This window comes from Panthera uncia (assembly GCF_023721935.1).
Source record: "Panthera uncia isolate 11264 chromosome C1 unlocalized genomic scaffold, Puncia_PCG_1.0 HiC_scaffold_4, whole genome shotgun sequence".
Classification (NCBI taxonomy): domain Eukaryota; kingdom Metazoa; phylum Chordata; class Mammalia; order Carnivora; family Felidae; genus Panthera; species Panthera uncia.
In genome coordinates this window covers 64,392,830-64,419,316 of record NW_026057585.1, presented here as the reverse complement: position 1 = coordinate 64,419,316, position 26,487 = coordinate 64,392,830, and the positions used below count along the sequence as shown (strand labels likewise).

At 36.5% G+C, this 26,487-nt stretch overlaps 1 protein-coding gene and 1 long non-coding RNA gene across 3 annotated transcripts in view; both read left to right on the top strand.

The window, feature by feature from the left end:
• The window catches only part of CC1H1orf185 (chromosome C1 C1orf185 homolog), a 35,493-nt gene extending 25,972 nt beyond the window's left edge, over positions 1-9,521 (top strand). For both annotated transcript variants that reach the window (XM_049618603.1, XM_049618604.1), the window contains exons 4-5: positions 6,954-6,990; positions 8,810-9,521. In XM_049618603.1, the coding sequence (XP_049474560.1) occupies positions 6,954-6,990; positions 8,810-9,204 (432 nt within the window). In that variant the 3' untranslated portion in view covers positions 9,205-9,521. The remainder of the gene's footprint in view (positions 1-6,953; positions 6,991-8,809) is intronic.
• Positions 9,522-19,882: 10,361 nt separating this feature from the next.
• LOC125913636 (uncharacterized) lies at positions 19,883-22,691 on the top strand. The gene is made up of 3 exons (XR_007455061.1): positions 19,883-20,027; positions 21,552-21,610; positions 22,470-22,691. It is a non-coding gene; the product is annotated as an uncharacterized LOC125913636 (long non-coding RNA).
• Positions 22,692-26,487: the final 3,796 nt, after the last annotated feature.

Below are 26,487 nucleotides of genomic sequence, written 5' to 3'. Positions count from 1 at the left end.
CATATCTAAAACTTTTCTCCAACTGAAGGTGGTAAAGATTTATGCGTATGTTTTCTTCTAAGAGTTTTAGTAGTCTTAGCTTTTATATTTAAGTGTTGGATCTATTTTGAGTGAATTTTCATATGTGGTTTGAGGTATGGGCCCAATTTCACTCATTTGCATGTAGATATCTGGTTGTCCCAACACCATTTGTTGAAAAGACTATTATGTTCCCATTGATTGTCTTGGCACACTTGTTGAAAGTCAGTTAGTTGACTACAAACGTGAGCATTTATTTCTGGAATCTCAATTGTATTCCATTGATCTATATATTTATCCCTTACATCATACCACATTAAAAAAAATTTTTTTTAATGTTTATTTATTTTTGAGAGAGAGACAGACAGAGCCAGCGTGCAAGTGGAGGAGGGGCAAAGGGAGAGGGAGACACAGAATCTGAAGCGGGCTCCAGGCTCTGGAACTGTCAGCACAGAGCTTAAAGTGGGACTCGAACTCACAAACCATGAAATCGTGACCTGAGCCAAAGTCGAAGGCTTAACCAACTGAGCCACCCAGGCACCCCTATCAGTATCACATTTTAATTATTATAGCTTTGAAGTAAGTTTTAATATCAGGAAGTTTTCCAACTTTGTTCTTCTTTTTCAAGATTATTTTTGGTATGAAGTTTTACATTCTATATTTCTATCTTTGATCTGCTTTTAATTTTTTAATAAGGTGTGAGGTTTAGATCAATGCTCATTTTGGGGGCTACTGATGTCTATTTATTGGAAAGGTATCCTTTCTACACTGTTGCTTTTGCAACTTTTGTCAAAAATCTATTGGGCATATATGTGTGGGTCTATTTCTGGATTCTTTATCTGTACTATTCACCTGTGTGTCTGTTGCTACCAATACCACACTCTAGCTACGTAGTAAGTCATAAAATTGAGCAGTTTGGTTCCTCCAATTTCATTCTTCTTTTCAACTTTTTTAAAGCTTTTGCCCGTTTATAAAATTTTAAGATAAACTTATCTCTAGCTACAAAATATCTTGTTAAGATTGTTGTGATGGGAATTGCATTTAGTTTACAAATTAGTCTATAGTAAATTGCCATCTTTACTGCGATTGATATTTATATTGACCTGTGCTCTGTGACGTTTGTAAATAAATTTATTTATTACTTCGAGTAATGTTTGTTGTAGAATCCATAGGGTTTTCTTCAATACAGTCACATCATTTGTGAAAAACATCAATTTTACTTCTTTTCCAATCTTTATGCTTTTATTTTATTTTCTCATCTTATTGTACTGGGTAAGACCTCCAGTATAATGATGAATAGAAGTGAGAACAGTTATCCTTTTTATATTCCTGATCTTAGAATGCATAATACATTCAACTCTTCACCAGTAAGTGGGAGGTTAGTTATGGAATTTACAGATGCATATTGTCAGGTCAAGGAAATTCCCTTCTATTCTTAGTCTACTGAGAGTTGCTTTTTTTTTTTTTTTTAGTCATGAAGTTTGCTGAATTTTGCCAAATAGTTTTTCTGCATCTTTTGACATAATTCACATGGATTTTCTCTTTTGTTAATGTGAATTACATTTAATTTCAAATATTACACCAACCTTGTATTCCTAGAATAAACCCCCCTGGATTTGATTTACTAATATATTTTAAATCATTTTAGCATCTATGTTCATATGAGGTATTATTCTTGTAATATCTTTGTGAGATTTTAATATCACAGTTATTCTGGTCACAAAACAATTGTGAAATGTTTCCTGCTCTTCTACTTTTTGAAAAATACTGCTTTCTCAAAGTTTTTCTAGAATTTACCAATGAAGTCATCTACATCTGGAGTTTTCTTCAAGAGAAAGTTTTGCCTATAAATGTAGTAACTAATAGATATGGGGCTATTTAAATGTTCTATTTTGTATGCTTTTTTCAATGTTTATGTTTTTTCAATGAATTTGTCCATTTTATATAAGTTGTTATTTATTGGCATAAAGTTTTTAATAGTATCCATTTATTATCCTTCTAATATCTATAGAATCTTTAGTGGTGGCACTCTTTTTATTCCTGATTATATTTCTCTTTTCTAAATCAGTCTTGCTAGGAAGTTTCAATTTTATTATTCTTAGACTTCCCTCCCTTTATAATATAAACATTTAATGTTTATATTTTCCTCTAAGCACTCCTTTTGCTGCATCCCACAAATTTTTATGTTTTCTTTTCATCATTATTCAGTTCAATATATTTTAGAATGCCCTTTCATTGTCTTTCCTGATATTGACATTTTGAAGAATACAAGCCAGTTATTTTATAGATCATAGATTCAGTTTGACTTTCCTTATGATCAGATTCATTTTATCAGCTCTGAAGACATTCAATATTTGTCTACTTTTCACTAGTGATTTTAGTTGATCACACAATCAGGATGGTGTCTGTTCTTCACCTACTGTATTATTCCAGTTTTTGCCCTAGCAATTAAATAATTTGTGTGATGACATTTTGTGATCATGTAAATATTCTTCATCAAACTCTACTTACTAGCTATATAAATTATTCTTGCCTGAGCCAATCTTTACAAAACTGTAGCAAAATGATGTTTTTCTAATTCTACCACTTCCATCTATATTTGTCATGTGGCTTTCTACTGTAAGAAAAAAGGTCCCCGTCTTTATTACTTTATGTATTTATTTATTATCTGTATAGACTAATGGGTTTCTGTGTTATTCAGCAGATGATAATCCATTACTATAATTATTTTGATTGTCAGATTTTTCAAAATTTGGCCAGTGGGAACCCCTTCAAGGTTGTTTCTCTGTCTTTTTTGATATGTCCTCATCATTTTTTGATTCCTTACTTCTGATACTATAGCATCATTTTTAATAGTTGGAAGAATATCCATTTTATTAATATTTATGTATCATAATGCATTTATTTTTATTTTATTTTATTTTATTTTATTTTATTTTATTTTTTATTATATGAAATTTACTGTCAAATTAGTTTCCATACAACACCCAGTGCTCATCCCAAAAGATGCCCTCTTCAATGCCCATCACCTACCCTACCCTCCCTCCCACCCTCCATCAACCCTCAGTTTGTTCTCAGTTTTTAAGAGTCTCTTATGCTTTGGCTCTCTCCCACTCTAACCTCTTTTTTTTTCTTTTTTTTTTCCTTCCCCTCCCCCATGGGTTTCTGTTAAGTTTCTCAGGATCCACATAAGAGTGAAAACATATGGTGTCTGTCTTTCTCTGTATGACTTATTTCACTTAGCATAACACTCTCCAGTTCCATCCACATTGCTACAAAGGGCCATATTTCATTCTTTCTCATTGCCATGTAGTACTCCATTGTGTATATAAACCACAATTTCTTTATCCATTCATCAGTTGATGGACATTTAGGCTTTTTCCACAATTTGGCTACTGTTGAGAGTGCTGCTATAAACATTGGGGTACAAGTGCCCCTATGCATCAGCACTCCTGTATCCCTTGGGTAAATTCCTAGCAGTGCTACTGCTGGGTCATAGGGTAGGTCTATTTTTAATTTTTTGAGGAACCTCCACACTGTTTTCCAGAGCAGCTGCACCAGTTTGCATTCCCACCAACAGTGCAAGAGGGTTCCCGTTTCTCCACATCCTCTCCAGCATCTATAGTCTCCTGATTTGTTCATTTTGGCCACCCTGACTGGCGTGAGGTGACATCTGAGTGTGGTTTTGATTTGTATTTCCCTGATGAGGAGCGACGTTGAGCATCTTTTCATGTGCCTGTTGGCCATCCAGATGTCTTCTTTAGAGAAGTGTCTATTCATGTTTTCTGCCCATTTCTTCACTGGATTATTTGTTTTTTTGGGTGTGGAGTTTGGTGAGCTCTTTATAGATTTTGGATACTAGCCCTTTGTCCAATATGTCATTTGCAAATATCTTTTCCCATTCTGTTGGTTGCCTTTTAGTTTTGTTGATTGTTTCCTTTTCTGTGCAGAAGCTTTTTATCTTCACGAGGTCCCAATAGTTCATTTTTGCTTTTAATTCCCTTGCCTTTGGGGATGTGTCAAGTAAGAAATTGCTGCGGCTGAGGTCAGAGAGGTCTTTTCCTGCTTTCTCCTCTAGTGTTTTGATGGTTTCCTGTCTCACATTCAAGTCCTTTATCCATTTTTGAGTTAATTTTTGTGAATGGTGTAAGAAAGTGGTCTAGTTTCATTCTTCTGCATGTTGCGGTCCAGTTCTCCCAGCACCATTTGTTAAAGAGACTGTCTTTTTTCCATTGGATATTCTTTCCTGCTTTGTCAAAGATTACTTGGCCATAGGTTTGTGGGTCTAGTTCTGGGGTTTCTATTCTATTCCATTGGTCTATGTGTCTGTTTTTGTGCCAATACCATGCTGTCTTGATGATTACAGTTTTGTAGTAGAGGCTAAAGTCTGGGATTGTGATGCCTCCTGCTTTGGTCTTCTTCTTCAAAATTACTTTGGCTATTCGGGGCCTTTTGTGGTTCCATATGAATTTTAGGATTGCTTGTTCTAGATTTGAGAAGAATGCTGGTGCAATTTTGATTGGGATTGCATTGAATGTGTAGATAGCTTTGGGTCGTATTGACATTTTAACAATATTTATTCTTCCAACCCATGAGCATGGAATGCTTTTCCATTTCTTTATATCTTCTTCAATTTCCTTCATAAGTTTTCTATAGTTTTCAGCATACAGATCTTTTACATCTTTGGTTAGATTTATTCCTAGGTATTTTATGCTTCTTGGTGCAATTGTGAATGGGATCAGTTTCTTTATTTGTCTTTCTGTTGCTTCACTATTAGTGTATAAGAATGCAACTGATTTCTGTACATTGATTTTGTATCCTGCAACTCTGCTGAATTTATGTATCAGTTCTAGCAGATTTTTCATGGAGTCTATCAGATTTTCCATGTGTAATATCATGTCATTTGCAAAAAGTGAAAGCTTGACTTCATCTTTGCCAATTTTGATGCCTTTGATTTCCTTTTGTCGTCTGATTGCTGATGCTAGCACTTACAACACTATGTTAAACAACAGCAGTGAGAGTGGACATCCCTGTTGTGTTCCTGATATCAGGGGGAAAGCTGTCAGTTTTTCCCCATTGAGGATGATGTTAGCTATGGGCTTTTCATAAATGGCTTTTATGATATTTAAGTATGTTCCTTCTACCTCACTTTCTCGAGGGTTTTTATTAATAAAGGATGCTGAATTTTGTCAAATGCTTTTTCTGCATCAATTGATAGGATCATATGGTTCTTATCTTTTCTTTTATTAATATGACGTATCACATTGATTGATTTGTGAATGTTGAACCAGCCCTGCATCCCAGGAATGAATCCCACTTGATCATGGTGAATAATTCTTTTTATGTGCTGTTGAATTCGATTTGCTAGTATCTTGTTGAGAATTTTTGCATCCATATTCATCAGGGATATTGGCCTGTAGTTCTCTTTTTTTTACTGGCTCTCTGTCTGGTTATCATAATATATTTAAGTATTTCTTTACTTTTAGAAATTTAGAGTTTTAAAAATGCTTAACAGTATTGTAAAGAACATTCTGCTAACTGTATATTTACACAAATCCAAAATTATTAACTTGGAAAAAATACATTTCTAAAAGTAGATTTGTTATATTGCCCTCCATAAAAATTCTACCTAATTATAGTCAGCAATATGTAAGAATGTTCATTTTGTTATTCCCTTAGTTTGGGTGGAATTTCAATCATTCTAGGGCCTTATTCTGTGGTCCCCAGACCAGCAATATCGTCATTACCTGGGAGTGTCTATTAGAATTGCAGAATCTCAGACCACCCCCCTTCTGCCCCAGACCTACTGGATCATAATCTGCATTTGAACAAACTCCCAGGTAAGACATAGGCACATGAAACTCTGAGAGGCAGCATTCTAATATAATTTATACAGGAGTCACAAATTGAATTGGTCTTAAATCCGGCAAGGTAAATCAGGAGCCTATACTGGCATTTATCTTAATAAAAGGTAAAAGTGACAAATAAGTAAAGTGACAAATAAAAAAAGTGACTAATAAAAGGTAAAAGTGACAAATAAGTAAAAGATTGTGAAAAAAGGGCTTAATGTTATCCTATATGTATGTATAAGACTTATATATATACACACACACATACACACACACATATCGTATATATATGTACGGTGTATCCTAAGCAAACCATTTTGGGGGACAGGACAATGCAGATCAGAACAGAGTACTAACACAGTTCCCCCAAAACACAAGAAACAGTGTTATTATCTCTCCAGCCAATCCCAAACACCCTATGTACTAGCCGATTATTTGTCTTGTGGTCTAAGGAAAACCTGAATCAGAACCACTTGCAGAACGTGTTAGAATGCATACTCCCAAACACCTCCCAGAGAATGTTTTAGTAGGGTCTGATATTATGCCCAAGTATTAGAATTTTAATAAGCACAACAAGTGATTCTGATGCCCTGGAGTTCAACAACTACTATCCCATGACACTTCACAGAACACATCTGGAATGTATTGTTTGAGTAACTGTTTTATTTGCTTCAAAACAATAGACACATTTTTATAAAATTCATTTTTTTGTTGTTGTTGGTTAGTGAAATGAGTAAGTCTAGGAATTCTAATTACCTTTTTAGCCCTCTCTAGTTCTAACCAAGTGACTCTGAGTGAGCAGGGAGAGAAATAATTCTGATGAACTCTATTTCACCCTTTCATTCCCTATCCTGAGACTGCCTTCTTGAACCAATTCATATTCTTTCCAGATGATACCCCAACACTTTTTCTTTTCTGACAACATATTTTTGATAAAATAAATTCATATCATAGAAAAAGAACATTCCATAGTACATTAATTATGAAGTTAAAACGTATTATTCTTATATAAATATATGTTAAATATATTTTAAAAATCACATAGAAACCATTCAGTTTTTTAAATACAAATAACTTTTTTTGCAGGAGGAACAAAGAAAAAAGGAAACAGCATGTATAAAAGGTAATTTTTCTCAACAATTTATTAAAAGAAATCATAACCAACTTATAACAATTCACATCTTAAAGAATCAAAAAGCTGACCTAAATGATACCTATTGTTTTGAAAGCCATGGAAATTCAAGGGAAATGTTAATGGATTAGTATGTGAGCAGGCATATATTTCTTAGAAAACGAAACTTGCAATGTCATATCTTAAATTAAAATGTGTAATTTAAATTTTTGTTCCTTATTTATATCTAAAGGTATCATAGCTAGTGTCATATAGTAATCCTGGAGGGTCAAAAGACATGAGTGTTTTATAATCCTTTAGATTATGCGTATTGCATAGTCCCTAGTACCTCAAAATGTTATCCTCCTAAGTAATTTAAGAAATGTTGGAAATAAGGGCGCCTGGGTGGATCAGTCAGTTAAGTGTCCAACTCTTGGTTTCAGCTCAAGTCTTGATCTCAGGGTGATGAGTTCAAGCCCTGCCTTGGGCTTCACACTGAGCATGAAGCCTACTTTAAAAAAAAAAAAAGGAAAATAAAAGAAAAGTTGGATATACAAAATGTAATAAAGTATCTAAAACAGCTTTAAAAATTAATGTTATAGGGGTGCCTGGGTGGCTCAGTCAGTTAAGCGCCCAACTTCTGCTCAGGTCATGATCTCATGGCTTGTGAGTTCCAGCCCTGCACTGGGCTCTGTGCAGGCAGCTCAGAGCCTGGAGACTGCCTCAGATTCTGTGTCCCTCTCTCTCTCTGCCTCACCCCCGCTCACACACTGTCTGTCTCTCTCAAAAATAAACATTTAAAAAATTAAAAAAATAAATAATTAATGTTGTAAATTAATATCAAAAGCCAATATGTAAAAATATTATAACATATGCTTAGGATATTATATCATATGATATTTTCTAAAACTTAAATTTTAAAATACCAACTGTGTAGCATAAATAATGTAATGGGAGAAGCATTAGTCTTAGAGTACTAGAAGTCCAGATGAAGTCTAGATTTGTGGTGAGTCTTCAGTCTCTAAACATGTCTTTTCCTTTGTGAAGTGGTGCTAATAGTAACTACCTTGAAAAATTATTGATAAATGAGATATGTAAGTATATCAAATCGCTTTGCACATTGTAAGGCACTCTAGGAATGTTAGATGTTACTTTAATTGGTGTAAAACCAGCCCATAGGCCCTTCCCACTGTGGACCAAACATTTTGTAATCTTACAAAAGCATGTTTTTTTACTGTTTTATTTTTTAATGTTTATTTATTTTTGGGAGAGGCAGAGCATGAGCGGGGGAGGGGGAGAGAGAGAGGGAGACACAGAATCTGAAGAAGCAGGCTCCAGACTCTGAGCTGTCAGGCAGAGCTGGATGTCAGGCATGAACTCACAGACCATGAGATCATGACCTGAGCCAAAGTCAGGCCCTTAACCAACTGAACCACCCAGGCACCCCCAGAAGCATGCATTTTTAAAATTTATTTTAAAAAATCAGGCCTTACTTAGCTATAAATACTGAAGAAACTATCTACATTTTCTGATTTAAGGGACATTCCAGAACTGAGCTTTCTAGCCTGTTTAGAATCTTCTCCTGTGAAAACAGGTTGATTTTATCCAGAATAGCCTTTTCTATTCTTGATTATCATGAAATTGTTAATTCCTAATTACATATTCAACATTGTACAGATGGTGATAGCAACTTAGAATTTCACTATTTCATCCTACTGTCCATTATAACCCTTAAAAGAGTCTGAATTTTAAAAAGAAACATTGTCTTTATAAGTAAGATTTGGCTCATGAATTATGTAATATTAATAGTAAGTCTAATTTTCTTTTACAGCAAATAGAGATCACTCTAAAGATGAATTCTGCCTTGCAACAAAAAAGGTCATTTGTGACCCTTCAGAGACTAGCTCGACAACACATCCCAGCAGTGTTACTTTAAGCTTATCGACACTACAATCTGATTCTCATTACAGCCAAAGTATAGACGCAGCTGATGACTGGTTTTCTGACGATACTCTAGCAAAAAAGAGCTCTCCAATGCCTTTTCTCAGAGAACCTCTAATGGAAAAAGTATTTTCATACCTGTCAACAATTTCATTAGAAGAATGTACTGAAAATGTACTGAATATGACACTTTATGATGATCAGAAAGATGACAGCATTAAGGAAATATTTTCACGAAGAAATGCAGAAGTTGAAATACAAAAATTTCAACATAATATTGAATGACTTTTTTCTTTTGAAACTTTGTGTACACTGAAATCATGGAAAGTTAAAACCAAATTACCAGCTTCTGAGTCTCTTAGAATGTCCATACTAATATTACTTTTCTTATTCCTTGCCATATAGTGGTCCTACTTCCCTTGCTGATTCTTATTTCTAGAAATAATTACAGGAAGAATTAGAGTGACATGAACATTAAGCTTAACTCCTTGTATCTCATCAAAAGATATAACAAATAATACAAATGTATTTCAACATGCAGGAAAATAAGAAATCTTCAGCACAAATAGAGTTTTGAATAAAACATTCACAACATTCCCTTATACTTTTGACATTTTTAATTTTATTTCAATGTGGGTAGGGCTGGGCAGAATACTTTCATCAGCTTTTCTGAATTTTAAATGCATCAATCACCTACAATTCAACTTTTATTTTGTCACGATTTTGGTAAACAATATACTCAATATCTGTTGCTCTTCTAGGGGAGCCTGGAACACTGTGAAGAATCCAGAATATAATTTTTCTTTGCCCTCTCCTATGTCTGCTTCTCAGAATGGTTTCCTAATCCTTACCCCACTGTGATGAAAATGTGGGCATCTATGTTCTTAAGCCTCTGATTCAAGCTAGATGAATCAGAGTTCCTCTCTAATCAGAGACCCTTGGTCAGAGTTCTGTGTTTGGTCCTGAGGGATTTCTGACACCCACTCTGTAATCTTTTTTTTCCTCTTTATCCTAAATACTGTCCATGTACTTAGTCCCCTTTTTCTTTCTTTGGGGAAAAATTGCTAAATATAATATTAGCTTTTGTGCTTAATTTACTCATACCAACACTTGTGCATATCTTCCCAAGAGATAAATCATACCTATTACAGTAAATGAAAATAAACTTGTCTCAGTTAAGATAGTAGCATTACCCAGGCTGTCCCATTACCCCTTTCTGTCCCAGGGGAAATAGTAAAAAGGATTAAAACACCTCTGTCTTCTAAAGCACCTTGTCATTTCTACAAGTTATCGGTTGTGAGAACATCTATCTAATATCCACCCCTACATCTAAATAAGCTATTTCAGCTCAATGTCTGTAAGGAATAGCATATATATAAATTGTTCTCTGTCCCTTGGTGTCCTACCAACTCATATCTTACTGCCTATCCCAGAAAAGTCCTCTCTAATTTTGGTGAGATGCTATAACTTTCCTACGAATTTGGGGTTGGAGATAAGAGATTCTAGCTTTGATCTCATTAGTCTTTGGAATAGAGGAAACAAACTGGGGAGCTGTGGGCTGCCATGTCCTACCTTGTGGTTTGGGAAGAAAAAAACAGTAAATCTGCTGTGAGAGAGCACTGAAGCACTTGCAAAGTGAAAAGCAGACACGAGAGGTCAGGAGAATGTAATTCCTGGCTTTCTAACAGTCCTCCATTTCCTTGTTCCAGCCCTTCATGAAGCCTGCCCTTGGCTTGGTATGGCACACGTTATCCTAATAATAAATTTACCTATTTTCTTAAGCTAGCAAGATATGACATTTATTAGTGTCCTGTTTTTAACTATTGTTCTGGGCTTTGGCAAAGTACCTTGTAATTTTATAATAAATTATTGTTTTTGCATAAAGCAGAAAGAGCTTTGTTTCTGTTACTATGACCAAAGCATCCTAACCAAATTCCTGTCATTATAAGTGAAAAATAACTATATGTATGCATATACAGTAATTGTTATATTATGATAGAATAGATTGAATTTTGTTTCTCAAAACCTAACACATTTACATGTTGATTAAAATGTTATTCTATATCATAGGTATATACATTTTTCTCTTTGAAAAGACTAATGAACAGTACATATGAAATTACAATGGTCTAAAATAATATTTTCAAGAATTGTGAAGATCTGAGATTTCACCATTGATGCCCTCTGACAAGTTAGCCTTCAATAATTTCATGTCTCATGGGTCAGTGACGAAGGACAGTTTGTTATTCATAGCAATAAGAAGGGTGGCTTTTAAAAGAGGCTGACATCCATGAAATGGATCATTTTTTCCACTTAATTATTAACATTTCTTCTGATATTGCTCTTTGGGGAGCAATTACTTGAGACTCATTTATATTCCTATTCTGTGTCCATTCAGAGAAACTTACTGACATCTATTTTTCTTAGACTCCTTATCACTAATTTTCCAATTGTACTCTTTACAAGTCCCCAACCATTCAGCCAAACCATTAAGTACCCACTTCCAGTAAATCAGCACAAATATATAACTCTGAAAATTTATCTTTAGAGGCTATACAACTAGGTCACTGCTCAGTTATGCCTACTTAAATTTTCACCAAGGCCATACATAAGCGGTACTCTGGTATTCCAGCTGTGAACTTTGAGATGATGCTAGCATATCATGCAGAACTGTTTGACAAATCAGGATCAAGTATCTTCTTCCTCAGTGAACTGACGATAAGGAACTCTACTTGATACAATAGGTTATGTGGTGAGAGAGAGAAGACCAGGTAGCAGGTATAAGAGCCATGGGCATCTTAACCATCTCCTCATGCAATTTCTTTGTGCCTTCAGAATCCGCTCACATCCAGTTTTATACGTCCTAATGCCATTTGTAATTGAGTGCAGATCTACATGCCTAACTTTATGTCTTAGCAAATCATAAAACACCAGTTCATGGTGAACAGATCAACTCAAAGGTAAATTGGTGTCCATGGTCACATGTTAAGTCCCTACATCTAATAGTAAGCCAGAGAATACTTCCAAAAGAATAATTATTGGCAGGTGATAACATAGCTTTCTTTAGAATCCTACAGACTCTCATTAACCTAGAGTTGCCTGCTAAAGTCTCCATAGAGTATCTCTATTTGCTACAAACACTTCACATAGCATGAATCTACTGGGCCATAAACCCCAAGTGGCATAACAACTAACTTAGCCGCCTGGATCTGTCGCAGAGATTTCTATTCTTCCACGCTCCAAACTAGAACCTCTTTCATATTACTCAATAAGTAGGTCAGAGTAGCACATCCAAATGGAGTATATGTTACCTCCAATATTCAAAGGAGACCACTATGCATTGTGCCTCTTTCTTAGGGGTTGCAGGTATCAGATGCAGCAACTAGTCTTTCACCTTGAAAGGGATATCTGGACATGCTCCAGACCACTGGATGCTTAGTAATTTCACTGAGGCAACAGGCCCTGGAATTTTGTGGGATTTGTCTCCACCCTCTGGCATGCATATATTTTACCCAATTATCTAGGGTAGTTACTAATTCTTGCTCACCTTGTCAGTCAGCATGATATCATAAATGTCCTGTGCTGTCCATTTGTGTTGAATGAAGATTAAGGCCCATTTAGACTAGATTATGACAGAGTTAGGGAGATAATATAACTCTGCAGTAAAACAGTGAAGGTGTTGATGGGAATGTAAATTATTACAGCCATCATGGAAAATATTATGGAGTTTCCTTAAAAGATGAACAGAACTACCATACTGTCCAGCAATTCTACTTCTGGATATATATCTGAAGGAAACAGTATCTTCAGTATCTTGAAGAGGTATCTATACCCCTGTGTTCCTTGCAGCATTATTTACAATAGCTAAGATATGGGAACAACCTAAATATCCATCAATGAGTGAGTGGATAAAGAAAATAATACACGCACACACACACACAATGGAATGTCATTCAGCCACAAAAAAGAAACCCTGCCATTTGTGACAACATGGATGAACCTGAAAGGCATTATGCTAAGTGAGATAAGCCAAACAGAGAAAGACAAATACTATGTGGTATTATTTATATGTGAAATCTAAAAAAAAAAAAAAATTGCATTTACTTGGGACATATTCCTCTGTCTCCTCATTTTGTCTAACTCTTGTGTCTGTTTCTGTGTGTTAGGAAAGTCAGGTGCATCTCCTGCTGTTGAAAGTAATGGTCTTATGAAGAAGAGGTCCTGTAGCATCCTGAAGTGCAGTGTTCCCTGTTCACCATAACCTGGATCTTCAGGGTGTTTTCTATGTGTGTTCCATGTGCCCTGCTGTTGAGTCTTGGCCACTTTTTCCTTCAGGCCATTCATCTGCAGAGGCTCTCTTTGCCAGTTGTGGGAAGTGTTTGGTGCCCAGCTGGGGAGGAGTGTGCTATTTTAACACGGTGCACTCAGGTCTGCTTTTGAAATGAGACTTTCTGCAGCCCATGAGATCAGGACAGTGTTGTCAGGGCACACAATTTTACAAAGGTGTTCCTTAGTCTTCCACAGGGCCCACCGACCTGGGAACCACAGCCTTAGCAAGGTTTCTTCCAATCTTCTGGGGGAGGTGACCTGTAGCACCTGAAACAAATGTGACTGGGAAGGGCAGTCCACCATAGCATGGAGGGGCAGGTGGGAGTTTGTTGTAAGCAAGTTAGGTAGTGAAATGTTGGCATTTTGCTGGTCTCTGCAGGTGGCTGTGTGTTTATGCTGGGGGCTGGAGAAGGGATATGGTGCCTGTTCCTGAGGAAGTCCCTCTGGAGCCCTGCTCCTCAAGCTGAGCTCTGAGATGTGTCAATAGCTCTCCCTTCCATGTACACCATGTGTTGTATCTGTTTCTATGTTGTATCTCCAAGGGCTATATGTCATACTATCTCTTTAAGAGCAGAGACTTGGCTTCCTATCACTCTCTGGGTTATCCTAGAGCCAAGCCCTCTGATTTTTAAAATTCCAGGCTTTAACACTCCCTGGTTGTAAGAGCTTATGGAATTAGACCCCTCTACTTTTCAAAGCCAAATGCTTTGGGGGTCTGTCTTCCCCTCTTCTCAGTGTGATAATGTGTTTCTCTTCCTTCTCCATGTTTACAGCTCCCTGCCAACTGTGGGTCCATTTTGCTCTCCATCCATTTCATTACTGAGTTTCTGCCCTTCTTACCCTCTTTGATATGGCTTATTCACTCTCTTTAGTTGTGGAGTTTGTTCTGCCAGTCTTCAGGTTATTTTCTGGGCTATTTCCACTGACGTGAGTGCTATCTAGTTGTATCCATGGGACAAGGTGAGTTTAGGTTCCTCATACTCAGCCATCATGGCCTCCCTCCTCTCTGATTTAGCATTTTAAATATTTATTTATTTTTGAGAGAGAGAGATAGAGAGAGCATGAGCAGGGGAGGGACAGAGAGAGAGAAGGACAGAGGATCTGAAGTGGGATCTGCACTGAAAGCACTGAGCCTGATGTAGGTCTGGAACTCACGAACTGCCAGCTCATCACCTGAAGTGAAGTTGGATGCTCAACCAACAGAGCCACCCAGGCACCCTTTAATTTAGCATTTTATTTTATTAATAATTTATTTATTTTAAAATTTACATCCATGTTAGTTGACATATAGTGCAACAATGATTTCAGGAGTAGATTCCTTAATGCCCCTTACCCATTTAGCCCATACCCCCACACATAACCCCTCCAGCAACCCCAGTTTGTTCTCTGTATTTAAGGTTCTCTAATGTTTTGTCCCCCTCCCTGTTTTTATATTATTTTTGCTTCCCTTCCCTGATGTTCGTCTGTTTTGTATCTTAAAGTCCTCATATGAGTGAAGTCATATATTTGTCCTTCTCTGACTGACAAATTTCGCTTAGCATAATACCCTCCAGTTCCATCCACGTAGTTACAAATGGCAAGATTTCATTCTTTTTGATTGTTGAGTAATACTCCATTGTATAGATATACCACATCTTCTTTATCCATTCATCCATTGATGAACATTTAGGCTCTTTCCATACTTTGGCTATTGTTGTTAGTGCTGCTATAAACATGGGGGTGCACATGTCCCTTTGAAACAGCATACCTGTATCCCTTGGATAAATACCTAGTAGTGCAATTTCTGGGTCATAGGGTAGTTCTACTTTTAATTTTTTGAACTTCCATACTGTTTTCCAGAGTAGCTGCACCAGTTTGCATTCCCAACAGCGGTGCAAAAGAGATCCTCTTTCTCCACATCCTTGCCAACGTCTGTTGTTGCCTGAGTTCTTAATGTTAACCATTCTGACAGGTGTGAAGTGGTATCTCATTATGGTTTTGATTTGTATTTCCCTAATGATGAGTGATGAGCATTTTTTCATGTGTTGGTTGGCCATCTGGATGTCTTCCTTGGAAAAGTGTCTATTCATGTCTTTTGCCCATTTCTTCACTGGATTATTTGTTTTTTGGGTGTTGAGTTTAATAAGTTCTTTACAGATTTTGGATACTAACACTTTATCTGATATGTCATTTGCATACATCTTCTCACATTCCGTCAGTTGCCTTTTAGCTTTGTTGATTGTTTCTTTCACTGTGCAGAGATTTTTACTTTGATGAGGTTCCAGTAGTTCATTTTTGCTTTTGTTTCCCTTGCCTCCAGAGACGTGTTGAGTAAGAAGTTGCTGCAGCTAAAGTCAAAGAGGTTTTTGCCTGCTTTCTCCTTGAGGATTTTGATGGCTTCTTGTCTTACATTTAGGTCTTTCATCCATTTTGAGTTTATTGTTGTGTATGGTGTAAGAAAGTGATCCAGGTTCATTCTTCTGCACGTCACTGTCCAGTTTTCCCAGCACCATTCGTTGAAGAGACTGTCTTTATTCCATTGGATAGTCTTTCCTTCTTTGTCAAAGATTAGTTGGCCATACGTTTGTGGGTCCATTTCTGGGTTCTCTATTCTGTTCCATTGATCTGAGTGTCTGTTTTTGTGGCAGTACCATACTGTCTTGATGATTATAGCTTTGTAATACAGCTTGAAGTCCAGGATTGTGATGCCTCCTGCTTTGGTTTTCTTTTTTAAGATTGCTCTATTTGGAGTCTTTTGTGGTTCCATACAAATTTTAGGATTGTTTTTTCTAGCTCTGTGAAGAATGCTGGTGTTATTTTGATAGGGATTGCATTGAATATGTAGATTGCTTTGGGTAGTATTGATATTTTAACAATATTTGTTCTTCCTATCCAGGAGCGTGGAATATTTTTTACATTTTTTTGTGTGTGTGTCTTCAATTTCTTTCATAAATGTTCTATACTTTTCAGTGTATAGATTTTTTCACCTCTTTGGTTAGGATTTCCTGGGTATTTTATGTGTTTTTGTGCAATTGTAAATGGGATTGATTCCTTGATTGCTCTTTCTGTTGCTTCATTATTGGTGTATAGGAAGGCAACCAATTTCTGTGCATTGATTTAATATTCTGCAACTTTGTGGAATTCATGGATCAGTTATAGCAGGGTTTTTTGGTGGAATCTTTGGGTTTTCCATATAGAGTATCATGTCATCTGCAAAGAATGAATGTTTGATCTCCTTCTGACCAAGTTGGATGTCTTTTATTTCTTTGTGTTGTCTGATTGCAGAGGCTAAGACTTTCAATTCTATGTTGAATAACAGTGGCAAGAGTGAGCATTCTGTCTTGTTCCTGACCTTGGGGGGAAAGCTCTCAGTTTTACCCATTGAGGATGATATTAAAATTGGGTCTGTCATATATGGCTTTTATGATCTCGAGGTATGATCCTTCTATCCCTACTTTCTGGAGGGTTTTTATCAAGAAAGGATGCTGTAGTCTGTCAAATGCTTTCTCTGCATCTATTGATATGATCATATGGTTCTTGTCCTTTCTTTTATTGATGTGATGAATCACATTGATTGATTTGTGAATATTGAACCAGCCCTGCATCCCAGGTATAAATCCCACTTGGTCGTGGTGAATTATTTTATTAATGTATTGTTGGCTCTGGTTAGCTGGTTCTTGTTGAGTATTTTTTCATCCATGTGCATCAGGGAAGTTGGTCTATCATTCTCCTTTTTAGTGGGTTCTTTGGTTTTGGAATCAAGATAATGCTGGCTTCATAGCAAGCGTTTTGAAGTTTTCCTTCCATTTCTGTTTTTTGGAACAGCTTCAAGAGAATAGGTATTAACTCTTCTTTAAATGTTTGGTAGAATTCTCCTGGAAAGCCATCTGGCCCTGGACTCTTGTCTTTTGGCAGATTTTTGATTACTAATTCAATTTCTTTACTGGTTATGGGTCTGTTCAAATTGTCTATTTCTTCCTATTTCAGTTTTGGTGTTTATATGTTTTTAGGAATTTGTCCATTTCTGTCAGATTGCCCATTTTATTGATGTATAATTGCTCATAATATTCTCTGGTTATTGTTTGTGCTTCTACTCTGTTGGTTGTGATTTCTCCTCTTTCATTCTTGATTTTATTTATTTGGGTCCTTTCCTTTTTCTTTTTAATCAAACTGGCTAAGGATGTACCAATTTTGTTAATTCTTTCAAAGAACCAGCTTCTGGTTTCATTGATCTGTTCCACTGGTTTGTTTTTTTTTGTTTGTTTGTTTGTTTTTGTTTTTGTTTTTGATAACATTGATTTCTGCTCTAATCTTTATTATTTCCTGTATTCTGCTGGTTTTGGGTTTTATTTGCTGTTCTTTTCACAGCTCCTTAAGGTGTAAGGTTAGGTTGTGTATCTGAGGCCTTTCTTCCTTAGGAAGGCCTAGATTGCTATATACTTCCCTCTTATGACCGCCTTTGCTGCGTCCCAGAGGTTTGGGACTGTAGTATTATCACTTTTACTGGCTGCAATGTACTTTTCAATTTCCTCTTTAACTTCTTGGTTAGCCCATTCATTCTTTAGTAGGATGTTCTTTAGTCTCCAAGTGTTTGTTATCGGTCCACATTTTTTTCGGGTGGTTGATTTCAAGTTTCATAGTGTGTGGTCTGAAAATATGCACGTTATGATCTCAATATTTTTGTACTTGTTGAGGGCTTTTTTTGGTCCCTGTATGTGATTTCTTCTGGAGAACGTTCCATGTGCACTGGAGAAGAATGTATATTCCGCTGCTTTGGGATGAAATGTTCTATCTGTTAAGTCCATCCAGTCCAGTGTGTCATTCAGAACCATTGTTTCCTTGTTTATTTTCTGTTTAGATGATCTGTCCATTGTTGTAAGTGGGGTGTTGAAATTCCCTACTATTATGGTATTATTATCAATGACTTTCTTTATGTTTGTGATTAGTTGGGTTCTCCCAACTAATATATATTTGGGTTCTCCCATATTTGGAGCATAAATGTTTACAACTGTTAGGCCTTCTTGGTGGATAGACCCCTTAATTATGATATAATGCCTTTTTTCATCTCTTGTTATAGTCCTTATTTTAAAGTCTAGATTGTCTGATGTAAGTATGCCTACTCCAGCTTTCTTTTGACAACCATTAGCATGATAGATGGTTCTCCATCCCCTTACTTCCAATCTGAAGGTGTCTTTAGCTCTAAAATTGGTCTCTTGTAAACAGCATCTATAGATGGGTCTTGTTTTCTTATCCATTCTGTTAACCTATGTCTTTAGATTGGAGCATTTAGTCCATTGATGTTTACAGTGAATACTGAAAGATATGACTTTATTGCTATTATGTTGCCTGCAGAGTTGGAGTTTCTGGTGGTATTCTCTGGTCTTTCTAGTCCCTGTTCCTTTTGGTCTCTTTTTTTTTCTTGTCTTCTCTCCACTCAGACAGGGCCCTTAAAATGTCTTAGTGGTCACGAACTCCTTTAATTTTTGTTTTTCTGGGAAACTTTCTCTTTCTCCTTCTATTTTGAATGACAGCCTTGCTGGATAAAGAATCCTTGACTGCGTATTTTTCTTATTCAGCACATTGAATATATCCTGCCACTCCTTTCTGGCCTGCCAGGTTTCCGTGGATAGGTCTGCTGCAAACCTGATGTGTCTTCCCTTGTAGGTTAGGGACTTTTTTTCCCTTGCTGCTTTCATGATTTTCTCCTTGCCTGAGTATTTTGTGAATTTGACTATGATATGTCTTGTTAATGGTCAGTTTTTGTTGAATCGAATGGGAGTCCTCTGTACTTCCTGGATTTTGATGTCTGTGTCTTTCCCCAGGTCAGGCAAGTTTTCCGCTATGATTTGCTCGCATAACCCTTCTACCCCTCGTTCTCTCTCTTCCTCTTCTGGGAACCCTATGATTGTAATGTTGTTCCTTTTTAATGAGTCACTGATTTCTCTAATTCTTAAATCGTGCTCTTTTACCTTAGTGTCCTTTTACCTAAGTTTGTCTTCTATATCGCTGATTTGCTGCTCTTTCTCATCCATTCTTGCCACCATGCCATCGATTCGAGATTGCAGCTGAGTTATAGCATTTTTTATTTCATCCTGACTAGCTTTACTTCTTTTATCTCCGCAGAAGTGATTCTAATCTATTTTCAACCCTAGCTAGTATTCTTATTATCGTGATTCTAAATTCTGCTTCAGACATCTTGCTTGTATCTGTGTTGATTACGTCCCTGGCTGTCATTTGTTCCTGTTCTTTTTTGGGGGTGAATTCCTTCATTTTGCCATTTTGAAGGAAGAAAAGGAATTAATAAGGTAAAAAACATTAAAATTTAAAAATTGAAAACAACACACAGACACAAATCAAATAAACGATGCTATATCCTAGTTGTGTTTTGGTCTGGTTGTTGAAAGGAGCTTGATAGATTAGAGAAAAAAAGGAAAGATAAGAAAAAAAAAAGAGAGAAAAGAGGGGAAAAAAGGAAAATGTTTGAAAATTTGAAAAAATGAATACAATGAAATAGAATAAAATGAAATGATGGAGGTAAAATAGAATTTTGAAAATTTACAGAAAATTTAAAAATATAGTGAAAAAAACTAAAGAAAAATATTTTTAATAAAAATCAAAAATAATAACAAAATTTTCTCTTTCTGTATTCAAGAATAAGAAAAGAAAAGAAAAAGAAAAAAGAAAAAGAATTGGACCAGCAAACAGCTGAAGTACGATTGAAATTACATCGGTTCCCCCTCAAACTGTGAAGCACTTTATAGTCCATAAACTAAGCATGCAGAGACTTCCTGAAGATCGAGGTGGGCCCAGTTGGGCGGGGCTTAGTGTAATGGCTCTATTCCCCACTAGATGGCGCTGCTTGGCTTACTGGGGTAGATTGTTGTGGCACTTGTAGGGGTGTGTGCGCATGTGTGGGAGGGGTGAAAATAGCGTCACCCAGCTACCCTGTCTATAGTATGAGAACTCTGTTCTCCCTGATCAGCAATTGCACACCCATCCTTTGTCTCCAGCTTTTGTCCACTCCTCGCTTTACACTGTCAGTGACCAAGCCATCAGGTTGTGAGGCAGCACCTCCCTCCTGGGTTTTATCTCAGATGTGGCTGTGTTTCAACTCCTGACTTCTGAGGGACTGCAGCTTTCACCCATTCTAACCCTCTGAGGGAGAGTCTCACCAAGCAATGTACAGGTGCCTGCCTGCTCCCAGGAACGTTTGCGAGACTGTGCTGTTGCCATCCCCAGAGACTGCGGCTGGGTGCCAGCCTGCTCCAGGAAAAGTTCACCTGATTGTGTAGCAACAGCGTTTCAGGGATTATGGAAGTCACAACACATATCTGGCACCAGGCTTCTCACTTAATGTCCTTGTTCCAGCACCAGTGAATGTGGTTGTTCTCCAGAGCCTGCTGGAACCTTTGTCTGTGGGTGGCCACACAGCCTCTACCAAATGTCCTCCCAGCAAGGGAACTGCCTCTCCCCATGTGGCCTGAGGACCCCTTGGACCTTGCTAACTATTCCTAGGAATTCGCCCTTCCCACCAGAGGACTGCCAGGTATCGAGCTGTAGAGTTTCAGACTCTGTGCTCTCCCTATTTATAGAGTCTTCAGAGTCTGAAACTCCACAACTCGATATCTGGAATGGAATTTAAATCCTCTCCTTTCTCCTTTCTCTTTTTTTGTTCAGTCCCTTGCATACTCTTTCTTTTCTCATCAGCTGCTTTCAGGTGTCACGGGTGGGGGGAAGCTTTCCCGTACTCTCCCCACCTCCATCTCCATCCTCTCTCTGCAAGCAAAAACAGCTCCCCGCCTTTTGCAATTTCTGTCTTCCCCAGTTCACCTCTCCACACCATGTACCTGTTGAGTTCTGTGGTTCAGGTTGTGCAGATTGTTGTGTTAATCCTCAAATCAGGTTTGTTTTTTTTGTTTTTGTTTTTGTTTTTGTTTTTGTTTTTGTATGCAGGATGGTTTAGTGTTGATCTGGCTGTATTTCAGGGACAAGAGATGCAAAAAAACCTCCATGCTGTTCTGCCATCTTGGCCCCTCCTAATTTTAGCATTTTAAAGGGTAATTTTTAGTACATCCAATTTTTGGCTTAGAACTTCCTTTAAATACAATTATTCCCTCTCCCCAACCACCATTGAGATACAATTCAATTGTATCTTTACTTCTTCTTTCCTAAGAGTTTTCATTTAATGTGTTAATATGTTTTTGGTAAAATATTTATTTCCTAAGGCATTATTTTTTAAAGAGAAATTGCAGTATTCATTTATTAAAGCAAAAGCAGTATTATGTAAAGTGCTTGTCGGCTGGAACTGGAAATGTATTTTTTAGATGCTCATTGGGTTGACTTGGCATGACTCTGGTGGGATGTAGATGAAGTCTTCATTCAGGTAAATATAAATAATAATGAACAAATGAATGTTTGTTAAAATAATACTCAATTAATACACATCAAATAATACACACCAAAGTGCTTCCAGATGAAAGAATATGAGACATGATTGCAATACCTAAGAGACATAGAAATAATATTTATAATGATTGTGCACAGGCAAATATACTTCTCAAAAGAAAGCACTATTTTGTTGAGGTTGCTATCAAGGGGAAAAAGTACAACACTTTCTATATTCCTCAGGATTATCCTTCTACAAACACAGCATATAAAAATTTGGAGGGAATAGGAAGACAAGGAAAATACTTGTTGAGTTAGGATTTGGGAATTATTTTCATTTTAATAAAATTTTAGAGTCTAATTAGATGTAAACATTATTAAAGTCTATTTTTAAGACAGGTCAAAAATTGTTCTTTATTTTGCCATATTAAAGAGAGGAAGACTCTAAAACTTTTAAGAATGTTGAAAATAACAGAAAAAAATCTTAAAAGTATTCTTTAAAAAGCACTTCAAACTGTTCTTTTAACCAAGGAAACTGTCGATCTTCCTCAGCAGTGGGAAGGAAACAAAGGATGTAGATGAAAGCACTGTGATTTGTCCAAAAAGGATTTAGCTATTTAAAAATTCCATATGTTTTTTTAACCTTTTGATTTATTTAGTCTTATGCTTTTTGGCATAATTGAAACTTCCATAGCTGGTCTTCATGAGAGGTGTGTGTCTACATTAATAAAAGAAAGGAACGTTTGTTAGAGAACTGCAGCATTAATTTTATATTTTGAATATTTTTAAAGGATAATAATCCTTTTTTCTTTATTCAACAACTTTTGAGAGAAATTTTGCAATTTTTTATTTTTCAGAAGGTTAAAATAGTGTCTTCGATGGGAAGTTTGAATTATGTAACAAACAATGTCAGGTTTTCAGAATCTTCTGCAAAAAACTGCTGCTGTGACCCTGAGAAGAAAGGGACACTCAAACACAGAGAAGAATCAGCTCCTGTTGAATTTCCAGAAAGTCAGTCACTGTCCTCCATCACAAAGACTGAAGGAGGTGCTCCTTTCATTTTGTAATTCTCCTTTGCCTCAGGTAAGAACTTCCAGGACTATCCCTGCTGTGCATTTGGGAAGGTGAGGAGGGCAGGAGTTCTGCAGGGGTTGGGAAATGAAGAAGACTTGGATTGTACTGTTCTAGTTTCTCCTGTTCTAATGCTGCAGGGGGGACTTACCTGGAAAGGGAGATGAAAAATTCCCCTGCTCAAATGAGAAGAAATGCAGATATAGTAAATGTATTTCTACGTGACTGCCAAGACCTTTGCCCTTTCTTTGAAATCACCATCCCCCCAGCTTCAACTCTTGCTGTAGGGATTAGGTGTCCATGACTGTACTAGGTGACCCCACTCTCAGCATCCTTTTGACTATAGCAGAATGGATCAGAGTTCACACCTGGTCCAAGTTGAGTCAAAATCTTTTTTTTTTTTTTCTTAGAAATTTCTAATTGGTATCCAAAGTTGATAGAATTCAACTGGGGAAACCAGAGGCTGTCTGAATCAACTCCAAAACTGGGGGGTTGCTGGGCTTTTTCAGGATGTTTGTATGAAGGTGAGGGCAGGCCAGAGCCATTTATGGCCAGGCATTCTGAGTTTGAATTCCACCTCTGCCATTTATTCAGTGTGTAACATTGGGCACATTAATCTTCCCCAAGGTTGTTTCCAAGTAAGAAAGATTCAGTTAAGAGTGCTTACCTTGCAGCACTGATGGGAAGATTAAATGAGGTAAATGATGTGAAATCAATATGGTTGGTTGGTTGTAGGCAATTTTTTTGTAATGAAATTGAATAAAATAGAAAATATCAGGCTATGATATGACACATGGGTGGGACACATAGTAAGGGTTAGTATTATTTTATGAAAGTTTGTTTCAGATATGTATGTATCTAAATGTGTATGTAAACTGGGTCATGATGGAAAATGTATTTCTTACATGTTAGTGGTGGTAATTTTTTTCTTATATTTAAAACTAGTATTGCTCAACATATAGTCCAGAGATACCTATATTACAATCATCTGATCCTGTTAAAAAAACAGATTCTTTAATTCCACTGCCCAGAATCAGAATTTCTGAGGGCAGAGTCCAAGAATCTACATTTCAGCTTCTTTCCCAGATATGTCTTACACACACTGAAATTTGAGAACCAGAGCTTTACGCCTTCAGAAAGTGTTAAAATCCTAGCTATTATTTATATAATTAAACTCATTCCTTTGTCCAAACTCTATTTATGGAACACAACTGTACTAGGAACTCTGTGAGGGGCATAGAGGAGAAAGCACTTTATTTTGAGTTATGTAGCATATGTCAACATAGGCGTCTGGTATTTTGGTTGGTCTAACATATATTGTTGTGTTTGACTTCTTGTTTACAAAAGACAACTAACTCTGAGGCAGGAACTCCCAACCATTACATTTTTAAGAGTTTACAATTTTCCCAAGGTATCAATCCCCCTCAGCACTCAGAAGGGTGAATTATGAGAAGTTTCCTGTATTTCCCTAATGTGTCATTTTGGGAAACACTACCAAAGGCACAATATTGTTTTAAAAAATTGTAACTGATAGTCAAATGTGGATTAGAATTCATGTACACTAAAGCCCACTACCTAAAATGTGGTCCACAGACCAGAAGCACTGGCATCATCTGGAAGTTTGTTAGAAATGCAGAATCACAGGCCCAGCCCAGAACTACATTAATGTTGAGAAGCTCTGTTAAAGGAAACATGTGATCAGTTAGCTAGCTTTTATTAACAACTTCATGCAAAGGTAACAATATCCTGAAAAATAATTATTTAAAGTATACCCACTACCACATCAGCACAAACATTGGTGTTTCATAGGTATTGTTTACTAAGTATAAAATCATACAATAATTGTAGACATTTTTGGAAATTCATAAAATGGGAGAATTTACTGATAAAAAATGTTTTCATAATTCCATTCCCTTTTCTTCAATAAAACATAAAAATATACATATTTTACAAAATTGGAATTATACCGTACAAGTAGATTTATATTTTACTCTTCATTTGATTTATCATGAGTATTTTCAGTAGTACTTTTAAAAAAAATTTAAGGGGTGAAGGGGAGTGGGGAGTATAGACTTCTAGTTATAGAATGAATAAGCCACAGGGATGAAAGGTACAGTGTCCAGAATATAGTCAATGGTATTGTAATGCATTGTATGGTGACAGAAGGTAGCTACATTTGTGGATAACATAGCATAACAAATAGAGTTGTCAAACCACTAAGTTGTTCACCTGAAATGAATGTAACATTGTGTATCAACTATATTTCAATTTAAAAATTCATTTAAATTAAAACCATTAGGGTAGGTGGCTCAGTCAGGTCACCATTGGACTTTCAATTTGGACTCAGGTCATAATCCCAGGGTTGTGGGATCAAGACCTGTGACAGGCTCCGCGCTGAGTGTGGAGCCTGCTTAAGATTCTCTCTCTCTTTCTCTCTCTCTCTCTGCCCCTTTCCCCCACTCTCACACACACACACACTCTCTCTCTAAAATAAAAATAAAAAATAAAAAATAAAAAAGCAATTAAAACACAAACAGGTAGTACTTAGTTAAAATTCCTTTAGTATAGATAAGATAAAATATGAATGTAGGCAGGACATAAATGTGACATCCAATTCTAAAATATCAAGTTTAAAAGGGCCTTAGATATTATTTTGTTTAAACTTTTTAGTTAATAGTTGGAGAAATTTAAACCCGTGAAGCAAAAGTGATCATTTTCCTAGGCAAACAAATTTATTGATTGAATTATTATTATGTGTCAGGATCTGTGGGAGGGTGACATGGAACTTTTTTTGCTAACACTGGAACAGTGCCAGGCCAAGCTGGATGGTTGGTCACCTGATTACTAGGCATTAGAGACAGAACAATTTATGGGATCTGGCCTCTGCTATCAACTTGGAGAGACACCTTTGTGAACATATCACTACAATATTGTGTGATAAATACCAGAAGAGCACCCAGACAGTGAAAGACAAGACTTCTGGGATCCTGAAGCCTCTGGTACAAGAAAGGAGTTAGTCAGATGAGAGTAGTAGGAAGGGGGTAGTTTGGAAAGCATTCTAGTCTGAAGGATCACTGTAATAAAAGACATGATAGTGAAAAATAACACTAAGAATTTACTGACAATTCACTGTGCCAGGCACTACGCTATTGATTATCTCCTTTAATACAACCCCAATAAGATTGGATTTGTTGCATAAGTGATGAAGATACCACTGGAGGGTTCTAAGCAGGAGAGTGATAGAACTGTGTACTTTAAAGATCACGGCTCATTCTGGCAGTATGTAAAGTGTGTTTAAAAATTTATATATCCACTATGCGTATGCTATTTTGAAATACCCTTAACTTAATATCATCCCCCAAACTCAGTTTCATAAGAGGGATTCCAGATTCTTAGTATCATTTAAAACCAAATTTGTCCAATACCTTAACTCTTCTATTCTACTTCTTCTATTTCTTTCTATTTCTTCTATTGGCTTTCTACCAATGTACAAAGCCCAGTAAGGAAATTTTATTACGTTTTGTAACGTGGGCTCCCTCTGTTGACTGAGTAGCAATAAAACAGCAACCATTTGAAATCAAGCAGAAACAAATGCTTTTGATCTTTACAGTAATTCTTTTTTGTTTCTAGGAAAATCAGAGGTGTTTGCCCCTAAGTTACAGTGATTTATAAAGTATTTAAGTGCATATATGACCCAGTTTTTGAGTCATTTAAGTTTTAACCAAAGAAAATATTTTTATAATTGCAGTCACCATTTTCATTGATATATTCCATTTCTTCATCAAAGAGCCATTTACATTCATT